General features: G+C 38.7%; 1 protein-coding gene across 2 annotated transcripts in view; it reads left to right on the top strand.

Moving 5' to 3' along the window:
- Window positions 1-26,154, top strand: part of CREB5 (cAMP responsive element binding protein 5) — a 267,317-nt gene that overhangs the window by 184,784 nt on the left and 56,379 nt on the right. For both annotated transcript variants that reach the window (XM_081932228.1, XM_081932229.1), the window contains 2 exons: window positions 16,902-17,028; window positions 18,295-18,405. In XM_081932228.1, the coding sequence (XP_081788354.1) occupies window positions 16,902-17,028; window positions 18,295-18,405 (238 nt within the window). The remainder of the gene's footprint in view (window positions 1-16,901; window positions 17,029-18,294; window positions 18,406-26,154) is intronic.

The following is a 26,154-nucleotide window of genomic DNA, read 5'->3' as shown; positions in this document are numbered from 1 at the left end:
AATTATGAAATGGATCTAAGTATCCTAATGGATCACCATGTAAATATGAGCTAGAAATGTGCTTCATTCCAATAATGATGATGATGAAGAAGAAGTCTTAGGCTGCTGAGGCCAACAGAGGGATAGCATCAACATCACAAGAAGTAATAGTATGTTCTATAATGCACTAGTGAAGCCACATTTGGAATATAGACAAAAGCAACAAAAATTATAAGGGGTCTGGAGGCTAAACTATATGATGAATGCACTAGATATGTCTGGTGTAACAAAGAGAAGGATTGGGGATGACATCTGTCTTAGATGATAGCTTTTTTCAGTACTTGATGGGCTATTATAGAGAAAAGGGGGTTGACTTATTCCCCAAAGCACTTGAAGGTAGAACAAGAAGCAATGGGTGGAAACTAGTTAAAGAGATACCCCAACAAGGAGAAATGTCCTGACAGTGAGAAAAATTAATCACAGGAATAGCTTGCTTCCTGGATTTCTGGGTACTCATTGCTGAGATTTAAAAAAAAAATGGATAGCCATTTGGAATAAGATCTCATTCCTTGGGTAGGGGGTTGGACTAGAAGACCTCCAAGGTTCCTTCTAACCTGATTCTATTATTGTTTCTATAATTCCATGATTCTATGACCATAAGAGAATTTCTTTAGCCAATGAAGAAGTAGTACGTTCAGCTGAATAGATTCAGAGGAGGAAATCAAGCAGTATTAAGCACATTATAGTAAACTGACTTTATTGTTTCTTTTCACATTATTTCAAAATCTGTGCTCTCCATTACACTCATGCTCTTTTACATGTAACAATTTGCTGTCTTAGTTTATTGTATATTAGTTTGCATAAGTAAGGAATAAGCAATATACTGCATTCTTACCTTCTAGTCATCTAGTTCCTAGTTCCTAATCCAATTTGAATTCCTAATTACCTAGTTCCTATTCCAACCTGAGGTTTTTCTAGATTATTTTACCTTTTTTTTAAATAACAAAATAACATGGTCTAGCATTATCTTCATTTACTAGAATACTTTTGTAAAGACTTTGTATGTCTTATAAAATAAAGTGGTAGTTATTCTTCAATAGTGACTACAGCATGGCTTCAAGATTCAAAATATGCCAGTAGTCCAATGAATATTTCTAGCCTCTGATTTAGCCAAAATGTTTTTTTTTAACAATTTTTTTTATTGTTTTTACAAAAAATTCTAGGAAAGGGGATGATGGGTGAAATTACGAATTTTGACAGCTACATTATGCAGGAAATGGCACCTCCCCCCCCCAATTCTCATAACTTTCACTTATTTATTTATTTATTTATTTATTTATTTATTTATTTATTTATTTATTTAATTTAAACTTATTAGTCGCCCCCTCTCCCCACAGGGACTCGGGGCAACGTACACAAGCAACAGTCAGCACAGTGTCATACAGAGGAGGTAAAAATAAATAAATAATTACAATACTCAAAAAGGTTAAAACCCCAATAACATTAATAGTTTAAAAACTAAAATTAACAATTACAAAATAACCTAGGGGTGGAAAAGTTGTCGAGTTATGCCAGGCCGGCTAGCCGAAACAGGTGGGTCTTCAGTTTACTGCGGAAGGAGCGGAGATCGGTTGTTGTTCTAATGTCTGGGGGGAGGTCGTTCCAAAGGGTAGGGCCCGCCACAGAGAAGGACCTACTCCTGGGCACCGCCCTCTGACAATCTCTAGAGGACGGCACCCGGAGGAGACCCTCTCTGTGTGAGCGAATGGGCCGCAGGGATGTATGGGGCAGGACACGATCCCGCAGGTAACTAGGCCCTATGCCATGGAGCGCTTTGAAGATGGTAACTAACACCTTGAAGCGCACCCGGTAGGCCACAGGAAGCCAGTGCAGCTCGCGCAGGAGCGGTGTTATATGGGAGAACCTCGATCTCCCCATAATTACCCGCGCGGCTGCATTCTGGACCAACTGCAGTCTCTGGGTGCACCTCAAGGGGAGCCCCATGTAGAGAGCATTACAGTAGTCCAGGCGAGACGTCACCAGCGCGTGAGTGACTGTGCGCAGGGCCTCCCGGTCCAAAAGGGGTCGCAATTGGCGCACCAGGCGAACCTGGTGGAACGTCCCCCTCGCCACGGCTGCCACATGATCTTCCATAGCCAGCCGGGCATCAAGGAGGACGCCCAAATTGCGTGCCCGTTCCACCGGGGCTAATTGTTCATCCCCGATGGCCAGCGATGGAATGTGCTGGTTGTACCGGGGAGCCGGAAGCCACAGCCACTCTGTCTTGGAGGGGTTGAGCCTGAGCCTGTTGTCACCCATCCAGACCCGCACGGCTTCCAGACAACGGGACATCACTTTGACAACCTCGTTGGGGTGGTTTGGGGTGGAAATATAAAGCTGAGTGTCATCAGCGTACAGATGATATCCCACCCCGAAACCACGGATGATCTCGCCCAGCGGTTTCATATATGTGTTGAACAGGAGAGGCGAGAGGATCGACCCCTGTGGGACCCCACAAGTAAGGGGCCTCGGGGTCGACCTCTGCTCCCCTGTCAACACACATTGCGTCCGGCCAGAGAGGTAGGAGCGGAACCACCGCAATACGGTGCCCCCGATCCCCAACCCCTCCAGACGGCGCAATAGGATACCATGGTCGATGGTATCGAAAGCCGCCGAGAGGTCTAATAGGACAAGGATGGAGGAACAACCCCCATCCTTTGCCCTCCAGAGATCATCCACCAACGCGACCAAGGCCGTCTCTGTGCTGTGACCGGGCCTGAAGCCGGACTGGCACGGGTCTAGATAATCATCTTCCTCCAGGTGACGCGGGAACTGCTGAGCCACCACACTCTCAACAACCTTCGCTAAAAAAGGAAGGTTGGAGACAGGACGATAATTTGCTAGCTCCATTGGGTCCAGAGAAGGCTTCTTGAGCAGGGGTCTCACCACCGCCTCTTTCAAGGCGGTTGGTAAAAGGCCCTCACCCAACGAAGCGTTCACCAGTCCCAGTAGCCAGCCTCGTGAACCCTCCCAGGAAGCCAGTACCAACCAGGAGGGACACGGGTCCAATAAACATGTGGTGGCTCGCAGTTGCCCGCGCAACCTGTCCAAATCTTCGGTGACAACAGGGTCAAACTCCTCCCAGCGTGGAATCTCAAGACTAGCCTCGGACGCCCCCTCTGGAGTACTGGAGTGGGTCCACCCCCTCCGGATCTGATCAATTTTATCCTGCAGGTATTCCCCAAACTCCTCTGCCCTACCCTGCAATGGGGGGTCCCGTTGTCCCTGCGACAGCAGGGAGCGGGTCACCTGAAACAGGGCGGCAGGGCGGTTCTCTGCGGACGCTATAAGGGTGGCACAATATTGACGTTTGGCCACCCTTATTGCCACAAGGTAGGTCCTTAAATAGGCTCTTACCTGTGTTCAATCGGATTCGGAGCGGGAGGATCTCCACTTGTTCTCTAGGCGTCTCCTGTGGCGTTTCATCGCCCTTAGCTCCCCGTTAAACCAGGGAGCCCGGGTCGATCGTTGCCATTGGAGAGGCCGCAAAGGCACAACCCGGTCCAAGGCTCCGGCGGCCGCACTGTTCCACGCGGCCACCATGTCCTCTGCCCGGGAGCGGGACAGGTCTGCAGGAGGTGGCCCAAGCTCCACCTGGAACCTATCTGGTTCCATCAGACGCCTGGGGCGGAACCATCTGGGACAATCTGGTTCCGCCTCCCCACGGCGGGGAGTAGCGCCAGGGAAGTCCAGTTGGAGAAGCGAGTGATCTGACCATGACTTATTAATACATTATATAGTTACTACTTAGCAATATTTTGACAGCATATTTTTACCTTATATCTTCAAGTAATTTCAATCTATTTTACATCAAACAGAAAAAATTCCCTGTATTAGCAATTGCATTATTTTTCTAATTCACTTTTGTGATCTAAGTTTTCTCAGTGTTGCCTCTTCTCCCCCCACCGGCAAGGCTCCGGCACCTCCCGTGTCTTGGGTATCCCATGTAATGTCATCGGTTTTATCTAGGAGCACTTTGCTTTTTTCCATGAAGGCCTCAGCCTCCATAGTTGTATTAATTCTAACTCTAGTGTCCTCCCAGAATATCAGCATACTCCCAGAATATCAGCATACCTTCTGGCAGAAGCCATCTAAACCAAATCCCTTTCTGGTATAATTTCTTCGCTAAAAGTGAATATTTTTTTTCTTTTATTTCTAACTTTCTCTGGGATTTGTTTCAGGATGACTATCTCTCTATCCTCGTATTTTAACACTTGCCCCCTTTGTGCACTCAGGATCTCATCTCTTGTAGTCTTTCTAAGAAATTTAATGTGAACCTCCCTTGGAACATTGTGTGTTCTAGCATATGTTGAATTGACTCTATAGGCCAGGTCAATATCCCATCCCATCTGTTGTCTGTCTTTTTTAATATATTCAGCCAATAGCTTTGTCATAATTTGTCATAAAACAAGATCAGGGGGGAGCCCACCAAGAGCGCGCGGGGCGAGCGAAGCACGCCTGTCGCGATCCACAGCCGGAACCGGAAAAACTGATTTAGCCAAAATGTTGTGGTTTATTTCTGTGCAATAAGGTAGTAGTTTAGTGCTCTGGGTCACTGGAACTGACAGCGACCGAGGCTTGCCATATCCCTGAACTGGTTGCCTATATGGCTTGTAGGCACCTCCATCTTATTTTTCAGTTCTGCACATGCGCAGAACAATTTTAATTAATTTATTTTTCATTTTTAACATTTTATGCATGCGCAGGCCTATTTATGGTCAACTGCGCATGCAAAATTGTGCATGCACCGAACCGGCAGTAATGCCGGCAGCAACCCCATCACTAGTGCATATCATCTCATTCATCATCTATGAATCCTGAAGATCCTTTCAGTCAATTCTATGGTATCTGCTTTAGTGGGCTTTAAAGTCTGGTTGATAGTATACAATGATCTCTCTCATAAGTTTCATTTAAATACTAAAAAGCATGGAACAAATGGAACCTTGAAAAACACCTTACATTAGGTCTTACTTTGATATTTGCTCTTTTAACCAAGGAAATGTCCTATGTACTAGTCATGGAGACTATAGAAGCTATAAACCAAAAAGGCTGTCCACATTTCATATACCACATTTGCAAACAGTTCCAATCTATCCATATAAGTATTACCAAATACTTTATCTCTTGGCATCAATCATAGCATCCAGAACAGCAAAAATATAAGGAAAAACATGAAAAACATCAAAGCAGCTTGTGAATAATGAACTCTGGGAAGAGGATGAAGTAGGAGTATAGGGAGGTCCCACAAAACCTAAAAACAATTTAAGGATGCAATGTATGCAGGAAGGAAAGGGTTTTTTTTGCAACAACAATCACCATATATAAGTCTTAAATTAACTTTATGGTGTACCTTATGAATATGAATCAGGTCTTTCTCCACTGCACTATAAATATCTATCTTGCAACTCTACAGCCATATTTGCATACTACATATCATTTGTAATCTAGGTTACAGAGGATACAGTCAATCGGGTATTCTGTACTACAAGTTCCAATCTAAGCTGATAGGACTCACTTCAATTCCTTTATTTTGGAATTCAATTAGATCTAATAGACTTTTGGGCCAGCCATCTTTCCCATAAATAGGTAAAATGTAGCCACTAATCAGACCTTAGTCTTGAACTACCATGACTGAAAAATTTAAGGCATTTCTTCCCATGAAACATCTAAATCAAGACTGTTATTGGCTATATGATTATCTTAAGAGAAATGCTTAGTTACTTTGGAACCTCTGAGATGCTCCAGGTGTTGGAGTAGCCCAAAATAAATATGGAATTCAATCAATATCATGAGCCTACACAACTCTAACTCTTGATATAAGACTATCTGTATCAATTCATGGATTCAGGTAGCAGCATAATAAGCAGTACATTAATTGAATTTCAGGTCAATTCCTAGTCACAAGATTGAAGTATGTTCATTATGACCAGGTTTTCTCACAGGTTTTCTAACAGGAAAAATGCTGTTCATATAGTTCATTGCTGTATCTACTGTCTGGCAAATAGCGAGACAAAGCTATGGCTGAATTCACAATAGAATTGCATTTTCCCCATTTTCTATTTCCCACATTTAGAATTCATTTCATTATTTTGTTCACTTCAGGCAGCATGTTTGCAATGTGGAATTTAAATGTTAAGCAGATCCTTCTTTCTTCAGTGGTGGCATTTCTGAAGACCTGGTCATCTTATCTGCAGAAGGGAGCAGAGGATTCTAGATCATGCGGGACTATTTATATGAATGCAAAGGCTACTGTAGGCCTTTACCCATGAATGATATCATAGTTCAACCTATAAACACAAGGGATTCCTTGTTGTTCCTGGCATATTGTTTGTTTGTTAGTTACATTACCTAAGGACCCTGGAGTGGATTCATAAAATTATAATATGTGTAATGTATATAAAATAGTATGCAATGTAGTGTAAAACATGATTGGCCTTTGGGAGAAAACCACCAAAACCACAACATACTTCCATAACACCTGCTGCTAAGATGAGGCCTGCCCAAACCTCCTGGCCTCAGGCCTAGATAAACAACGAAGTCGTTAAAGATTGCCTGAATGCAGGCAAGGTAAAGGCCATGCAGACTCCCATGGGATGCAATCCAAAAGCAGGTGCAATGATAAAAAAAATATTGACTGTACAGAAAAACATATCACCCAGACAAGAACTGCATTGTGAGGCTACATATGCATGCAGACATTTCCCCAGTTCCTTTTGATCCTTGGAATTTGGCAGCATATTTAGTAATACTTTCTAAACTACCAGCTTTTCCCAGCTACTTACACAGTATATTAAACTAATCTTTTAAATTGTTTATCTCCTGTGGACACAAAAGAGTCTTTAATAGTTGAAATACATAAAATGTTGATAAAATTCATCTTAAATAAACTTAATGGAGTTTAAAAGGGGGGGGGGGATACCTAATCAAGCTGTGATTAACTACACTTAATATTTACAGAGAATTATTGCACAACTAATTCTTAGATTTGTGAATTGTTACATTGAGACTTCTATAGAACAGAAATTGTAATGTGTGTTTCTTTGATTTGTTGTTGAAGAGGAATGTAATTATTTCCTAGTTCCTACATTCTTGGACATCCTAATAGTTGCTTTAAAACTTATCTTTAAGTGAAAAAGATTGGGAAACAGATTCCTAAAGATGTACTTCTGAGGGAAGAGGTTTTCTGATTTTGAATTGGGGATCCATATTCCAATGTTTTATACTATTATATCAGAGGGGGTTCCAACAGGTTCGGACCGGTTCAGCCAAGTAGATAGTAACTTGACTAGACATGCACCCGAACCGGTTCTATGCTCGGGGACGCCATCTTGATTTTTGGTTCTGCACATGTGCAGAACAATTTTCATTGAAAAAATGTACTTTTTCTTTGTTTTCTAATATTGTGCGCATGCACAGACCTTTTTGTGTTGCAAATGTGCACGTGTGCAGAGCGAAATTTTTTGCCGAACTGGTAGTAATGCCGGCAGGAGATCACTCTTGTGTTATATCAATGTCCAAAACAAAATGTCTGTTACTTGGCACCAAGTGTTCTGTTTCAGCACAAATTTGAATAAGGCGGGTGAGAAAAAAAAATCTGTTTCATTCTACAACAACTTTGCTTGAAGTTTCACTCTTTTGAAAATGGATGCTTCTTGTCCTATATTTTAACAACAAGGAAATGTACCTGTAGTATTAAATACCTTATTGTTACCAAACAATTCAAATTCCATTTTGCTTGACATAAAGATATATTACAGTAGTTTTGTCTATATATTTATAAAATCAATATTAATCAGAATCTTGAACTGTTTTAATTTACCAGTGTCTTGATGTAACTGATACTTAGAAGTACAGAGCATTAAGCTCTCTAAAGTGCAATATTAGTGCAGGCACATGTCCAATTTTTAAAACACTATATAGATTGGAAGACAGATGAGCTTTTCAGGATTATTTTAGGCCCATTTTGATTAAATGCCTCAGATGCAGTTTCCAATGGAAATTAATTTCATTGATGTGAAAACAAATGGACTCTAACCACAAAATCAGCTGCAATGTTGAAAGGGAGCATAGCAAGCTCAAATTGTAACTGGAAAGAAACGAAGAATAGTACATGCTTTACTGCACAAATAGAATTGCTTTGTTAAAGCTAAATATAGGGAGGATATTTTATACAAGTGAGAAAATGTGTATATTGTATGGAAGAGGGGTTAGAAGACAGGAATAATTGTATTAAAGTAAAGGATTTAATTTAGTTTTTCTGCTGTTAAAGTGGATAGTATTCAGAATTATCCCAGTTTCAGACCATTCTATAGAAAGTTATCTTAATGATGGACAATTAAATATTACACTATTAGCATTCTTTGCCTTTCTACCATACTTTAGGTGGCATACTTTAGGGGAGAAAATGAAAAATCTCAGGCAATGCGAGCCTTTGGAGGCCATACTCGAATAAAGTTCTCAACATTAAGAAAATGCATATTAGGTACACTTTTAAGGAAAACATAAGAAAAGTTAACCTAATTATCAAAAATTAGAAGTTCTTTACCTAGTGACCTTTTGTTTAGTTTATTGACTGCTTCCTCTTATTCTCCAACACAGGTTAAGATAATAAGGCCATGCCACATTTTTCTGGTGGGCAAAAATATAAGCCCTCTCCCACAAATAAGCCACCTGGACAACCCCCCTACCAACTCCCCTCACCAACCTAGCGGTATCCCGAAAGTGCCAAGCTGCGGGAACTGGGGGGGAGGCAAAGGTGATCAGGTTGCTTAGTGTCTTCCGGATACCGCTAGGTTGGTGAGCGTCTCTGTGTCCAGCTGAAGAGGGGGGTTGCTGGGTGGCTGCTCTCTTGCAAGTGGGCTGCCAAAGAGCCGGGCACAGGATCATCGGCGAATGGCTGTGTTGCGCTATCGCAGCAGCGTAACACAGCAGCCATGAAGCGACCACACTCATGAGCAGCCATCTGACAAACACCCTTTCCAGCCGGACACAGCGCCATTCACTGACCTATGGGTATCGGCAAGCCGCAGCTTGACACCTTCGAAATGGCAGTGAATGGCGCTCTGCACAGCTGGTGAGGGAGATTGGGCAAGCGGCTGTTCCACTCTCACTCGCACACCTCCCACCTTCACGATGCCCTGGCCCAGCTCTCTCCGCAGAGCCAGGGGACCTCTGCTGCCACTGCTGCCTCATAGCTTTTTCTGTGGCTTCCAAACTGAGTGTTCTGGCAGTCACCGCTCTGGGCATACGCTCTATGGTTGTACGCTCTGCTGGAAGCTGGCCCACAACCATAGAGCGCACACCCAGAGCGGCCATTGCCGGAACACTCGGTTTGGAATCCGAGAAAAAGCCATGCGGAGGTCCCCTGGCTCGCGCAACCCCCCTCTCCAGCTGTGCAGAGCATCATTCACTGGCATTTTGAAGGCACCAAGCCATGGGAACCGGGCAGCGAACAGGCGCTCACACGGCTTGCCGATACCCCTAGGTCAATGAATGGCACTGTGCCCGGCTGAAAGGGAATTTGTCAGGTGGCTGCTCATGAGTGTGGTCACTTCATGGCTGCTGTGTTGCACTGCTGTGACAGCGCAACACAGCCATTCACCCATGAGGCTGTGCCTGGTTCTTTGAGAGCCCGCTCGCAAGAGAGCAGCCACCTGGCAACCCCAAAACAATAAACCCTCCCCCCATAATAAAGCCCAAGCCATATTTTGTGTGTAAAAAGAAAATTAGACCCTGTCTTATTTTCGAAGACACACGATATAGTTTGAAGTCCTAAGCATATAGTTAACAATACGTGAAAAAGCAAATATTAGAGAGAGATATATTGATTTTCCACTGCATACAATTTAGCTATATGCTAGTATAGTTTATCTCATTCAACAATATGAGAGCTTCTAATTATTGTACAGCTCATTTACAATCAGCTTCCTTGCAAAAGTCACCAACGTTTTGTCCCTACAATCTTCTCTTTGTATTTTTGAAGTTTTACAGGAAAAACTGCATAGCCCATAGGAGTTGCATTGACATTTTAATAATGGTGTTGATTATTATGGAACCACAGAATCAAAGAATGAAGTCAGTTAGGGTCTGACCAAGACTGGGTAAACAGTGAAACAATTACTTTTACAATTACTGTATATTCCTGACAATGTACTACAACATAGTATTTGCTAGCTGCATCACATTCTGACTCATATTTAACTTGTGATCAATAAGGACATCCAAGATTATGTTCATGTGCATATGAAAATTGAACAATAATGGTTGTGCTTTTTTGGTGTCCTGTTCACATAATACTGTTAATTGGATCAGTGATAGTTGATCCCAGAAGTGTTGGAGGGAGGCAAGCAGTTCCCTCAGTAATTCAGGTCAATCACATAAGGATGAAAAGGTTGATGGAGGCTTAATTCTCTCCACAGCAAGAGAAAGTCCTGCATAGCTCTGCTCTATAATAGGGCTATTCTAGACTGTCCATTTCCCCTCCCATTACATATTTCTTCTGTGGAGGATGGCTTGGGTAAACAATTCCTTCAACTCCAGCCAAAGTAAAAATGATGCAAATTTGGCTGTCACGTGCTTTTCTTTTTAAAATTAACTGAGAAATTTAGAAAACAAATATAACTGCTTTCTTTTTACCTATTGGGAGAACTTTGATTGAGATAAGGTGTGCACACTAAAACTTTTCCTTGATAAAATTGTGCTGCACTATTACAATCAATAAGAGTTATGGCTCAGTTGAGATTTGCATCTGAGTTTTCTTAACAGAAGTCTAATGCACTGGGTTGGATCCATACAATCCATAGTTATGCAGAAAACATCCATTATTATCACCAATACCTATAATAACCAAAATTTAATCCAGTCTTCTATCTATAACCTATTGCTTTCTTAGTTTATTCATTCAGATCATTTCATAATTTATTTAGTTATACAGATTTCCAGATACAGTACAGTACTCATGCTCTCTGCATTTTATAGTGCTGTTGCCTAGAAATCAAAATTGTTTTATAGGAATCGTGTGTGTCCATAGTTCCATATCAGATTAATACAACTAATTTTTCACTCATGCTATTCTAAATTCTCACCCAAGATATTTCTTAGCAACCCAATTGGTGCCAAATTCAACTCTTCACGGAGTTCCTTAAAAATCTGGAACAGAGCATTGAAATAGTATTTGTTGTATACATCCGTAGTTTGTCTATTCATCGAGTTTTCCATTGTTTGAATCTCTGGTAACTCCTGGAAGGAGAAAAAAATGCTACTCTGATATTACGGAGCAACAGAAGAATTATCATCTTTAACATTTTAATTTGAAAAGCAAAAACTTAAACAGCTTTTAACCTAAAGCAGTGTTTTTACAAATGTATGTGGAGATATAAAATCTGTTGGTACAGAATATCCTAGGTGCTACAGGAGTTGGCTTAGTGGCTGAACAGCCGCATATTAGCTTATACACCTTGCCTTGTTCTAATGATTTCAGTAGAAATGTTTTGCCTAGGGGTGCACAATGATTAAGAAAAGAAGACTGTGCTTGCTTAAAAACTGAAATTATTGCCTCATGGTAACAAGCCTGCACTAGAGAGACTTTTGAGGCTTTGTTTTCATGAGAATACAGTAATTTTGTTTTTAGGAAGTGTTTTGTTTAGGAAGTGTTGCAATATATAATCACTTGAAAATTATTTACAATATGACTTCAATAATCTCAGGTTCAAGAAAAAAATTACACATTGTATCTTTCTATAAAAAACAAATAGTATGGATAATAATGCTGCAAGGAAACATCCCCTTCCCCACCTGCCCCCAGCCGGTCCACAAAACCAGAAAGGTTGGGAAACTCTGTAAGCTACAGCAACTTGTACTTAATTTTTTTATTGTTAGTAACTGAAGCTTTTTTCTTCTAAAGTGTCCACACAATTGGGAGGGTTCATGTAGAAGGATATATTTGTTTTCTGTAAAGAGTAGGTAATAGGAATTTATTACATCAGAAATGGCTATAGCTCAGCAGGCAAAACGCTAATTTTCTTCCAATCTCCTGTTTGTCGGGGAGAACTGATTGTTACATGATATTTATGCCTGTTTTTAGTTAAGCATACGGTCACCTTTAGAACATCTTGGAAAGACTTAGAAGTGGAAAAGTTACTCCATAGAACTTAAGGCTTGTTACCATCTGGTGAAGTGTATTTGGTAGGAAAACTTGGGGAAATTTCTGAAGATGACTTCAGAGTTTATAGAGGTACAGTCAGTGGTGGGTTACCAATTTTTTTACTACTGGTTTGAGAGTGCTCCTACATGTGAAACACTTCTGCGCATACGCGTCCGGAGCCTCCTGCCACCGCTACTACCGGTTCAGCCAATCCGGGCTGAACCAGGAGCATCCCACCTCTGTATACAGTATGTGTTTATTAATGGCCATTTTCTAGATATTATATGTATTTAATGTCAGACATGTTGTATTTAATACTATAAGACATATAGGTCCATATGATCGTCATCAACCAATGAAAGACTGTGCATGATCATTTTTCTTGTACTATTGGAGTAGTGAAAAAAATGACTCATGACCTTCAAAAGTGTTATTTTTTCATCTAGGAAATCTTTAAAAAGTGCCCATGTCCTACCAAAAAAAACCAATAACAGCAAACCTAGTTTTTACTCAAGTACAAAACATTGCAAAATTTGAACTCAGAATCAGTAGCTAATTTGCTGGTTTTTGTTTTAGCATATATAAATAAGTTCACTTATACTTAAATCCCCTGCTTCCAGTCTCATTAAATCAAACTTGTATAATATTTGGCTCTGGGACATGTAATAAAATTCCAATAATAGGGACTTCTAAGGCCTATCTATGCACAAGTGAGACCAAAGCAACTTTTTGACAAATGTTTTAATATAACTAATGAAATTAAAGTTTCTATAAAAGGATGTAAACAATACAGAATGGAGGCTTAGCTATGAGCTTTCAATCAATCTAGGAGGGTACTTGTTTTGCAAGTCAACTTGAAATTCATTCCTCCCATACCAAGAAGTATAGCAGTTATGTATATATGGAATTCTTTTACTGACAGCATGCTATACCGTCCTGCCTAATATGCCCAAAATCTCAAATATAGTGATGAAAGAAAATAGCCCTATTCACTAGTTAATTGGTGCTGTGGAAGCTCAGAATAGGACTTTCATTGTATGTTTTTGATTTCTTGCACCACAGTTCCTGAGATCAATATCACAGAGTGGCTTCCATCACAAGGAATGCTGAAATATTATTACTTATTATGTGACTAGAGATCTAGTGATCAAGAAAATTAAATTAACTATTTAACTCATTTTTCCTTTCTGCACAATTAATTTTTAAGGTAGAATTGTTAAAGCCAGTGCTATAAATTCCAATGCCATAATTTTCCACTGTTTTTATTAATTAATTAATTAATTAATTAATTAATTAATTAATTAATATTCACAAATTAGTGCTATGGTTCACCAGTTTGGGAAAGTAAAAAAATGGTATTTGAGAAAGAATAATCTGCTATAGGTATTGACAATGTTCAGAAAATTTGAGAATCAAGAAAATTGTAAAAAGAAATATGGCTATATACAAAAAAATCAGTAGTTTTTCTTCTCTTTAAAAGAATATTTCAAAAACTAATTTCAGTGTAGTTAGAAAAGCTGCTACTATGAAAATGCAGTTGAGAACACTTGTGCACATATTCATCCCAAGATGCGTGGACTGATATTGCACAAGATGGCGGGCTAGAATATGACTACTTTAAAGAGGCAAAGGACAAAACCCTTTTTATATTACACTGATATAATATAAGTATTTTTTAAACCTTTTTTTCTAAGTTCCCTGTTGATTTCAAATATGCTTTAGTTGGTTAACAGATTCTGATTTTTGAGTAACCCCTTGGACAAGAGATGTGCCAATTGATTATAGCACCTATTTATATTTTATGCTACCCATATTAAACTGATGTCTTTCACTATTACTGCCAGTGTTGGAAAAGAATATTACAGGTTTCGTTAGATATTAGCTTCAGCTATAATGGTTTCCACCAAGGTCCTCTGTTCTGGCGGGAACAGAGGTTTAATCTCATTGGTTGAAGGGTCTGACAGCTCTCTATAAAAGGGCTGCTGTCAGACTCAACCTTCGCTGGATTGTACATAGCTGCTACTGCGTTAATAAAGAGCTGTTGTTACCGTTAGCCTTTGTATGCCTTTCCATTACCTGATCTAACACTGGCGACGAAGGTGGGATTGGAAGGCAACTAGGTGAACCCAAAAGAGTGTAGCATTCCAGCAAGTAAATACAGCCCGGAGCTCAGTGCGGCTTCGAGCACCCATTTTTTAGCGGCAAACTCAAAACGCCTTCAGAACACAAAATGGCCATGCACGCCCCACCGACTCTGTATGACCCAGTCACTGAGCACTGGGACTTGTATATGCTGAGGTTCGACTGCTTCCTTTCTTGGCTGCAGTGGCCAGAGTAAAGAGGTTCCATGAGTACCTATACAGTTGTGATTTCGAACTAATTATGAACCATAAACCGCTACTGGGCTTGCTGTCTGGGGACCGACCTACTCCTGTATCATTATCACCGCGGATGATCAGATGGACCATTTTCTTAGCTGCCTAATCCTACCGCCTCGTCCACCGACCAGGCTCCACTTTGGGGCACACCGATGCTTTGAGCCGCTGCCCGCTACCAGAACTCCTTGCTGACCCAACCCCCAAGATGCCAGTTCTTCTCATTGACTGCTTAGAGACTGGTCCTGTCTCGTCCAGTGATGTTGCCCACCACTCTGCAAAAGACTCCACCACCATATAATTTTGAACTGGGTGTGGAGGGGTGGCCCAAGGGGCCTGTTCGGTTTGAATTCAAAATGTACCATTGTAAGCATGATTAATTGTCTGTCGTTAATGGCTGTTTGCTGTGGGGGGAACCGGGTCGTTGTTCCACCCAAACTGCGCGTTGCAGTATTAGAGGCTTTACACGTAGGGCATCCTGGAATTGTCAGGATGAAGTCTTTGGCCAGGAGTTACGTGTGGTGGCCTAACATGGACAGGGAGATCAAAGAATGGGTGGCTACCTGCACACCGTGCCAGGAGTCTAGACCAGCTCCCCCAGAGGCACCCGCTAAGGAGTGGGAGCAATCTCAAACACCGAGATCTAGGGTGCCCATTGATTTTGCTGGCATATTTCATGGCCAGACATTCCTCGTATTTGTGGACGCCTACTCGAAATGGCTAGAGGTAGTCCTGAGGACCTCCACTACAGCAGAAGCGGTCATCAAGGTACTACAGAGACTTTTCTCCACACACGGCCTGCCCGATGTCCTGGTCTCTGACAACAGGCCCCAATTCACAGCCATGCAATTCGAGACCTTCTTAGCAGCACAGGGAATCAGACATGCCCTGGTCGCGCCATTCCATCTGGCCTCCAATGGTCAGGTGAAGAGAATGGTGAGATCTGCAAAAGAGGCCCTTTCTAGGATTGGCCTGGGAGATTGGCAAATATGGGTTGACCACTATTTGCTAATTCAGCACATCCCACCCAGTGCCACTACAGGGAGAAGCCCTCCAAGCTTCTCATGGGTCACCAGCTAAGGTCCCACTTAGACTGGCTACACCTAAACTATTCTGCCGCATCACCACCTGACTCCACAAGCAAGATTCGGATCTTTAGCGTAGAGGATTCAGTTTACGCTCACAACTACGCCAGGGGAACTCTCTGGATTCCTGCCACAGTGATAGGCCTCACCGGGCCTCACTCTTATCTTATAGAGCTTGAGGATGGTCAGAATTGGAGAAGGCACATTGACCAACTCCGTGGCTGCCTCTCCAACTTCACTCTTAGACAACCAGAGGTAACTCCTGCACGAGTTACCCAAAGCCCTACCCAAACGGAGCAAGAACTCACTCCATCCACAGACAGCTCAAGTCCGAGGGCACCGGGGAACTTATCTGGTGGTGTTGCAGGCCCGCAGTGAGGTCCGAGCAAACCGGCTCTAGAAGCTCCAGCTGCGGCCTGTGAAAGGTTCCAGGAGCTTTCACCAAGTGGAGCTGCAAAGCAAACAGGTCTGTCCGACCTGTTCAAAGAACACCCTCTGACTGAACTGCACAGGTCAGGCCGAGCTACCAAAAAACACACCTACCTGCGCGACTACGTAACCAGTAGGATTACTCCATCTAAAAGGGGAGGGGTGTTAGATACTAGCTTCAGCTTTAATGGTTTCCACCAAGGTCCTCTGTTCCCTCTGGTTCCCTCTCATTGGTTGAATGGTCTGACAGCTCCCTATAAAAGGGCTGCTGGCAGACTCAACTTTGCTGGATTGTACATAGTTGCTACTGCGTTAATAAAGAGCTGTTGTTACCGTTAGCCTGTGTGTGCCTTTCCATTACCCAATCTAACAATTTTTTTAAAAAAATAATGTGGCTTGCTAAATCTGGAAAATACTTAAGTGGGTTTTAAATTCAAATTGTTATTCCTTAAAATATTAGGTGGATTTTTAGCATTAATCTTAAACAAACTGAAGATATTATTCAATGCAAAATTTTTGTTAAAATAATTCAAAATATTGGAGAATCTAGCAAACATTATAAAATTATGACTGTAATAATTAAGATCACATCTTAATTATTCAGCATTTCTCCTTATGTCCCATGTAATATCACCAAAAAGTTTGTATGGGGAAGAAGCACTTGAGAATTCTTATGGTACTCGACTTTATTCTGGATCTTAATTATTTGAGAATAGTTATACAACATGTTGACTTTATATTCATAATTTTAAAAAAGGAATCGTTGAATGTGCAGTTGTTTTCTTCTGAAGTTTTATATTTAATCCTTTCTTCCATGTTCCTCTTTTATAGGCCTGTTCCAGGCTCCTTATCATCACTGCTACACCTGCACAACCGTCAAAGACAGCCCATGCCTGCTTCTATGCCTGGGACCTTACCTAATCCTACAATGCCTGGATCTTCTGCTGTCTTGATGCCAGTAAGTATATTTCTTTTCTACATGTATCATTTCAAAAATAACATAATGTAAGAGCACAATCAGCATAAATACGTGAGCAATACTGCTGGATCAGGATCCTGGTCCATCTAGGGTAGCAGTCTGTTCTTATAGTGGCCAGACAAATCTAGCACCCAGCTGAGGCCTTTAGAAGCATTCTGTCATTAGAACTAATAAATATTGATTCCCATGAGCTAGGGCAATCCTCTTTTGAAGCCACTCAAGTTGATAGTAAGCATTTCTTATGATAGCAAATTCCAAAGTTGAATTATGTGTGAATGTGTGAATGTGTATATGTATTTGTGTGTGTATATGTGTTTGTCTGCAGACACATACGTTTTATTCTGATTCTCCCAGAGTTCAATTTTATTGGCTCTGTTCCCTGTAGTGTGTGTTTGTGTGTCTAGGTGTATACATATATACATACAAATGCATGCATGCATGCATACACACATACCATGAAATCTACCAAGATCTGCATTGCAGATGTAGGAACATCTTTTTAACTTTACCTTCTGAAATAGTGTTTAATTTAAGATAGGAACCTGGAGCTTTTATACCTACCAAATTTAATAATTCCATAAGGGAAAGTCTCACTTTTTAAATATTCCAGATAATTTATATAGCATTAACTATAATTCCATGTAGTAATATTTTAGACCTCTTTAACCTAAGTTATTTTTCAAAATAAAAGATAAATTATTCAAGGTTGACTCAGCCTTCCAACCTTCCGAGGTCAGTAAAATAAGAACCCAGATTATTGGGGGCAATATGATGACTCTAGAAACTGCGTAGGGAGGGCTGTAAAGCACTGTGAAGCAGTATATAAGACTAAGTGCTATTGTTATTGCTATTATTAAAAGTACTTCTACTTAAAAGATCAATTTATTTCAAAGCAACTACTCAATCAGATTTGTGTGTGTGTGTGTGTGTGTGTGTGTGTGTGTGTGTGTGTGTGTTTTGTTTCCTGTGTTAAAGGCAATCAACAAAGGTAGTACCATCCTGACTGGACAGAATATCATACAGAAAATCCATCAACTTCCCAGATGTAGCTTGTTACCATTAATGGAACAAAACACTGAACTAGATAAGACTTTCCTATAGAATTACTCTTATGTTTATCGATAGCTTGGCTCTTGCTTATTTAAAGAAAAACAACATGCCATATGAAAATTACAATTCTCTCTGATCTTTAGATTTATCTTCCACATGCCAAAACTCATTTCTTCTTTCTGTTCGCTTTTCAAGATGGAAAGACAGATGTCTATGAACTCAAGTATCATGGGAATGCAAAGTCCAAACCTCAGTAATCCATGTGCTTCACCTCAAGTTGCTCCAATGCATTCAGAAGCTAAAATGGTAAGATGTTCAACACTACTTATATTGTCCTATTTAAAACAAGGAACAAAGTGAGTATTTGGTTTCTAGTTATATTATTATTTATGCTTGGGCTTCTGGCTTCGCAGCTTCAGATCTTGCCAGTTTTTTTAAAAAAAAAAATTTTTACAAAAACTTTAGGAATTAGATATTTATCCATCACTTTATGCTGGAATATTGAAAACTGGATGAGGAAAATATTTAATGGCAGTGAGACAACATAATATTTTTGTCTATGTCTCTGCATGTTTGTGGTACTGACTGATTTAATCTAGGCAGGTAACTGTAACATTTAATAACATCTGCATCTCCAGAACCATCTCTAACCCTAGCCATCAAAATTGATGGCATAAATTGTACTATTTTAAGATAGGAAATGTTCAGAAAATATGGCATAAATCCTAAAAAGTTATATATAAAAAAAACCCACACATGTCTCCTTGTCTCCACCAAAAGACAGAAGGAAAAAACAGGAGCCCTACCCATTTCACCATTTTGTCCCATATAAAAAACATTAAGTACAGTCCTGGACATCCAAAGGCTATAAAATGGCAGGAATTCTTGTTTCCAATATTAGAAGCTTTGTTTCTCATGGCTATGAGTATCTATTAGATGTCTTGAGCTTTTCTACATGGCTTGTTCCTAAAAAGTAGATCCTAGGCTTTTGGATTATGGGAGAAATACATTTCTATTTTGCTGTTATGGATATTCCCTGTCACTGTCACTATCCATCAGCTTCCTGATTCATCTGAAATTTTTAAAAAGATTATCATGAAAATTCAAACATATATTTAAGTATGTAAAAGATACATACATTTGTAAGTGAATCAAACTAATGTTTTACTATAGTGTACTGGAACTCACCCACCTGGTTTTTACTGTCTTTGACTTTTTATTATTGTAGTTGTGAACCATTCAGAATGGTGTTTTACAAATTGGGTGGCCATTTAAATAAGTATTGCTGTTTGAATTAAGAAATACATTAAAGCATTCAGAGAAGTGATATCTATGTACTGAGCCTTATTTGGGAAGTGTGTAGGGTTTTGAAAGAATCAGATTTATATAGGGTTTTGTAAAAATAAATTCCTGAGATACATATGCACAAAGCACCAAAATGCTTTGTCTTAGATACAAAACTAAGGCTGTTGACCATGAAACTCTCCCAATATGGTATTGATTACAACTTGTAATTGTTTTTATCTGAATGCACATTTGATAACATACCAGCACAATTGGATGGTTACATATTGGGGTGAAAGGCTGACATAGCACCTTGTATTGTCATCACTGGCTTATAAATGCTTAGAGCTGGTTTGGAAGGAAGCCAATGGGTACCTTTGAAGTTCCTGTCATGCTGCCATATAGGGTAAAGGGAAATGTTTCCTGCCAGTAGGTTTCATGCCCTGTTTGGGTAGACATGAATGGTCACATCTTTCCCTCAGTACAAATGTTGGCTAGGTAGCCAACCCAAGCTTTTTAACACCTCAGCTAAAACCACCCTCTCTAAACATACCCTTGGTTGGCTCAAAGAGCATATATTGGCCAAAAGCATTGGCTACAACAGCCAAAGTAAACCTCTGGTTCCTATGTTGTGTGGTGTACAGGGATCATGATGTGCCAAAAACCAATAGCATTTGCAGCTCAGCTTATTAAATTGTAGGCAGTTGGCAAGTTGTTGTTGTGTTTTTTCTCCTGTCAAACCAAGCTATAGCAAGCCAAGCAAAATAGTTCTTGGCTAAAGAAAAGAAACACCACCCTGGCAACTCTTTTGGAGACTAAAACTTCTAGATTTACTTTGCCTTCCTCCTTCCCCCTCTGAAGATTTGAAAAGGAAGGTGTTGATGCTTACAATGAGAATACTATTGTTTAATATATGAGATTAAGAGGATTGCATTTTAATCTGAATCCATTTGTTTTGGCTTAGGGCCTAGATATATAAAGTGTTGGTTTGGTAAGCCCTTCCACATCAGATAATTCCAAGAAAACAGCATATATTAGAATGCCATTAACTGTGGAGTTAATTGATTTCAACAGAAATAGCATTTAAGTCATGGTATGAGGTTATATACTTAAATTAAAATTTGGCTGCATGCTAAGATTTCCAGAATTTAATTTCTACTTTGTGAGACAGTCTCTTGTAAATTGCTTGCAAAAATGCTTGTCTTACTCACTGATAATATTCCATAAGCTGTACAACAGAAAGTTTCATTGTTTAAATTATACTGCAAATCTAATAAAAAAGATTTCTAGATTATAAATCTAGATTAAATAGATTTGATTTGTTAAATTTACTATAGATATACTGTAAATTTAGCAAATTAGATTAGCTGTAAAAGCCATTGAAATCAGACACACTTACTCCTGGATGTCTGGTAAAAATAATTCAGCCACAAGGGAGATACTTAATCTACCACACTATCTCTCCACACAACAGCTATGTAACATGAAGTGTGGCCCCAGGAATTATTGTTGAGCCAAGATGAACAGGTTGTTAGGAAGCCTTTTATGTACTTGCCTTGCTTAATTATCTGAGAGCCCTGGGAGCACAGTAAATAAGGCTGCCAAGGACATCAATTTTTCCAGATACGTTTATGCCATCCTCCTTTCTCTAGCTGTTGGATTGCAAACTGCAGCATGCCTCTTATGTGGGTCTATTTAAAACACACACAATATAATACTTATAAAGTAGACAATTACAAATAAAACCAAATAACTGTCTTATTCCAGCCTGCCTCCAGTGATAAGACATTGCTAATGTAATTAGACATTTTCCAGAAATAATTTTCATGGCAGTTTTTTTTTTTCCAGGAGAACAGGATTTCCATTATAACATCATTCCCTAGCCATGAGACTGGAAATTAGGAATATTTCTAGGAACATTATCACATTTTCCAAATATTTTTACAGGAGCATTTATTAGGATATTATAAAATACTTTATAATCAGAATTAAGGATATTATTCTGAAGAATTATAGCTTTTTGGCAGATTAGGTCCTTCTCATAAATAAATTTATTATATAGAAAAAGACGTAGAAGGGGCTGCATAAAAATTCATTAACTGTGCAAGGAAAACAGCTATAAATTTTTGGGTAATATTTGTAATTTATCAAATCTGTAAATTGATACTCTTCTCCCAATTATACTTGATCAAGAAATTATTTGCTTTAAGATAATAAGAATAAAGAGGCAAACACAATCACATATATTTTACATTAGATTAGTATAGATTTTAAATATGAGCCAGTAGTGTGCAGCAGCTGCCAAAAAAGCCAACACAGTTCTAGGCTACATAAACAGAGGGATAGAATCAAGATCACATGAAGTATTAATACCACTTTATAATGCCTTGGTAAGGCCACACTTGGAATACTGCATTCAATTTTGGTCGCCATGATTTAGAAAAGATGTGGAGACTCTAGAAAGAGTGCAGAGAAGAGCAACAAAGATGATTAGGGGACTGGAGACTAAAAGATATGAAGAATGGTTGCAGGTGTCAGGGGAAATTTCACCCTAATGAGGTCTTAGACCGACGGCTTTCCCAAACAGCATATCTTCAAGAAAGCGAAAATAAAAACCCGAGAACATGTTCTAATGAAAACAAACTTTTAATGTAAAAAATAAGAAATCAGAAAATAAACAAATCTATCTAATTGTTACATTTTGGCAAGAGCAGTTTGTCGCCCACCTTCTTGGCAGACGAACAGAAGAACAAAAGTAAAGAAGTCTCTGGAATGTGTGATGTATTATAAACATGTTAAGCATGCGCAGTAAATCATTGCTGATAAAGGCCTATGACCTGCCAATGACCTGCGCAGTAAGTCTTCAGCTTGGCTAGCAAACAATTAACGCAGTGACAGCAGGAACTGGGTATGTCTAGTTTAATGAAAAGAAGGACTAGGGGAGACATGATAGCAGTGTTACAATATCTCAGAGGTAGCCACAAAGAAGAGGGAGTCAAACTATTCTCCAAGGCACCTGTGGGTAGAACAAGAAGCAATGGGTGGGAACTAATCAAGGAGAAAAGCAACTTAGAACTGAGAAAAAATTTCCTGACAGTTAGAACAATTAATCGGGGGAACAGCTTGCCTCCCAAAGTTGTGAATGCCCCAACACTGGAAGTCTTTAAGAAGATGTTGGATAGCCATTTGTCTGAAATTGTATAGGGTTTCCTGCCTAGTTAGGGGGTTGGACTAGAAGACCTCCAAGGTCCCTTCCAACTCTGCTATTGTAGATTCAATTGGCAACAGGCTTGATAAAAGGAGTAATCAGCATTTGGAGAAGGTATTATTCATATCTTATCGTATGCTTTTGTCTAGATCCTAATAGCACTTAACATTGTAACAGAAAATAATACTGTAAATCACAGTGAAATATTATCACATAACAGTTAAAATTGGAGTAATAAACAGATCTAGGAAAATAATAAATAAAATACAGCAGACGTAACCATTGTTAGACACATTCCAGACTTTTTTTTTTGATAACATGCAGTGCTATTTAGCTTCATTCATTTTGACAACTTGCAATGCTATTTAGATTCAACATATATATGTATGTAACAGAGCTAAGGAACCTTTGGGGATTGTTGGACATGAACAGAATGTTAATAGCATGTTATACAAGCTTATAAAGTGCTTGTCATGAAATGTTCACTCCCACTCTGCTTTCATTTGTGATCTTTTCTGAATAGGTAAGCTTGCTTAGCAAGCACTGGGTTAAATTCAACCACCATTTTCACTTTCCAGTTACACATTTTGGGAGCAATGTGAAATCAGAGGCACTTTTATAAGCATGAAGATGCTACACTGATTCTTGCCTTGCTGCATACCCAATAATTTTAGAGTTTGAATAATGAGGATTGTAATAATGAAATGTGGTTGATTCTTTGATTCTTGGGTATCTCAATGGTGTGGCAAGAATTTGAAGAAGTGTTGCACAAGGAATCAGAGAATTTGATTCATTTAGAGTACAAGCCGAAGTAAGCCTTTATTTAATAAGAGGATTTATGGTGCAATCCACATGCAATCTGTTCCACTGAATCTAGTTCCTTTAAATATCTTATTCCCATATGAATGGAAATATGAATGCAGCTTCAGTTTTGTAGATAACCTGCATGCATGTGCACACACATAGAGAGAGACACAATTGGCTAAGCTGTCTTAAAACAGCAGCTCAAAAACTGATATATAGTACAAAATTATAACTTTAATTACATCCAAAGACATAATAAAAGAATAATAACATTCCCTATTCAGCAGCTAAAACAAAGGGATTAAATTAGAGGACCACATTATATAAAAATTGCAGGATATTGAAATGAATCAGATTAATTACTAGCAAGATTCTAAAAAACAGGGTTGCTTTACAGTAGTGTAAATTTATTTTAAAGTTACTGGTACCAGGTGCCATCACAAAAGATATTCATTGCCTTGTACTCAGGAAGGGCCTTTTTTTTCTGAAGTGCTGCCTAGAAACTTGTATGGGAATTCTCAAAAAGTAAAGGAAGTATTTTCTTCATAGCTATTCACATGCAAATGTATTCAGATTTAATCCACCAAGTGATGGACTAGGACTCATTAGTCTTGGGCAGACTTCCCACAGCTCAATTCGGAATTAGTATTTAAAAGGTTTTCTGGCAAGAGTTTGGAAGAAGTCTGTTTGTTTTCAGAAATGTTTTTCATCATTTGGAATGTGGCATGTTGACATAGACAAGTACAGTAGGCCTTTCTCAGTGGTGGCCCCTCATTTATAAAATTCAGTTTTTTTCCTGAGATTCACATAACTTTATCATTCCCAAGTTAGTTAAAAAAAAACTTTCAAAAGAAATGATTTCCACTTGTTAATTGTTATCCAATGTATTCCTAGTAGTAATGTAAGAAGTATGCATGTATTAAGAAAGTTGTTTGTGTATCATTGTGGTATTATTTATGCTTATTGGTCTTCTGTTTTATGAGTGTGGTTCAGATATTTAAAAGTAGGTTAAAGATTTGCTTATGTAATTTAGTTGCTGCCACATTCAATATTGAACCATATTTGAAAGCCACTTAGAATCTTACTAAATGGTTGATAATACTATTATGCAAAAATGAATGGAAAAGAGAAGTGACTCAAAAAGAGGGCTAAATCACTAATGTCTGTTTAATTATTTTGATTAGCAATAACTTTCAATAATCAACTAATGTTTTATAGGCAATAAATAAATTGTCTAAGAGCCCATATCCTCATTTTCACAATTATTGGTAAAATATCAATGTGGTTGCATAGAATAATGATGATACCTAGGAATCATGGCAACTTGAAGACAATTTGGAGAAGACTAATTGAGAACATGCAGTTTTGACTTAATTTTAAAAAATAGGATCTTAGTTATATTTTTATCGTAGTATGTTCAGCATAAGAATGTTTGCACACTATTAGAAAAGCCATTATCTTTGGCTGTCAACTAAATCTTTACAGTTACAGTTCAAGTTATAGAAGAAACTTTTAAAATGACTTGTCTTTATATCATATCACAGCAAAGTATCCCACAGTGGAAAATTCAAATTCCAAGCCAAGTCATATTGATTTTTTTAGTATCACTAAACTCAACCAAATAATCTTTACCATAACCCTATATTTATAAATCACTAAATACAGATATAGTTGAAAGAAAAAATGGAATTGTATATGCTGTTGTAATTACCCACTCATATATTTCATTATTCTAGCAATAACTCAAATTATTATTAGCCCCCTAAAATTCAAATGGAAGAAGTAATCATGTATATAGTTTCCTCTTCTTGAAAAATGGTGCAATTTAACCTGGAAATAATTCCACTGAATTGATTCAGGTTTACTAATAAGTATATTTAGATAGTTTTACAGAATCACCTTACTTAAATCATGTCCTTATTTTAATTTATTATGTATTAAATATATGCCAGTGAAGGAATCTCCATATGTTGTTCAGTGCCAAAAATTAAGCTGAATTATATTTCCAGATATTCAAATTAGGAGCTGTGTGTTCTATAAAATGATTAACTCAATAAAACACAAAATACATGAAAGCAACACTGTTTTTCAACTAATAATAAGGTTGGTTATTTCAAGGAAAAAGTGGGAATGGAAGGAGGAAATGGAAAAAGCTGGCAGAAAAATAGCCAGTGCCATCCTCCTTTATATACTGATGCTCTGTCAGAAGCCAGACATATTAAAAATATTTGTGTAATTTAAAATAATTTTCACAAGTCTAGGAAAAGCTATTTTAGGCATTTAAACATTTGAAAGATCCCATTGGAATTAATGTGAAACTGAGAATATGATACTACCAAAACTTCATGTGAATACAAATGTGAGTTGAAATGGGGGAAAAAAAAATTCTTGTGAGTATTCAAAGCAAGCATAGGATGGTCCCATGCTTTTCCAAAAGAATGGTAGTTTTAAGAGCTCTTATTTATACATAAACTGAATACTTTGTCATTAGGCCAATTTAAAAATTTTATAATTCACATTTATTTATTTTTTAAAAAACAATAACATGCTTGAATTATGATTTATATGACTCCTCTTCTACACTGAAATATTTGTGGCACCAACTAAATTCCATAAATGCTCTTTTAAATGTTTTATTGTTTTCATTAAAAAAAAGCTATGTTACTTACAATGCAGAATATGTTTATAAAATGGTATTCTGCAAATTAATTAATTTCTATTTCTGCTTTAAGACAGAAATTCAGTACATTATAGTAGTA

The sequence above is a fragment of the Natrix helvetica genome (genome assembly GCF_964273705.1).
Source record: "Natrix helvetica genome assembly, chromosome: Z".
Lineage (NCBI taxonomy): Eukaryota > Metazoa > Chordata > Lepidosauria > Squamata > Natricidae > Natrix > Natrix helvetica.
This window is presented reverse-complemented; position numbering and strand designations above follow the sequence as displayed.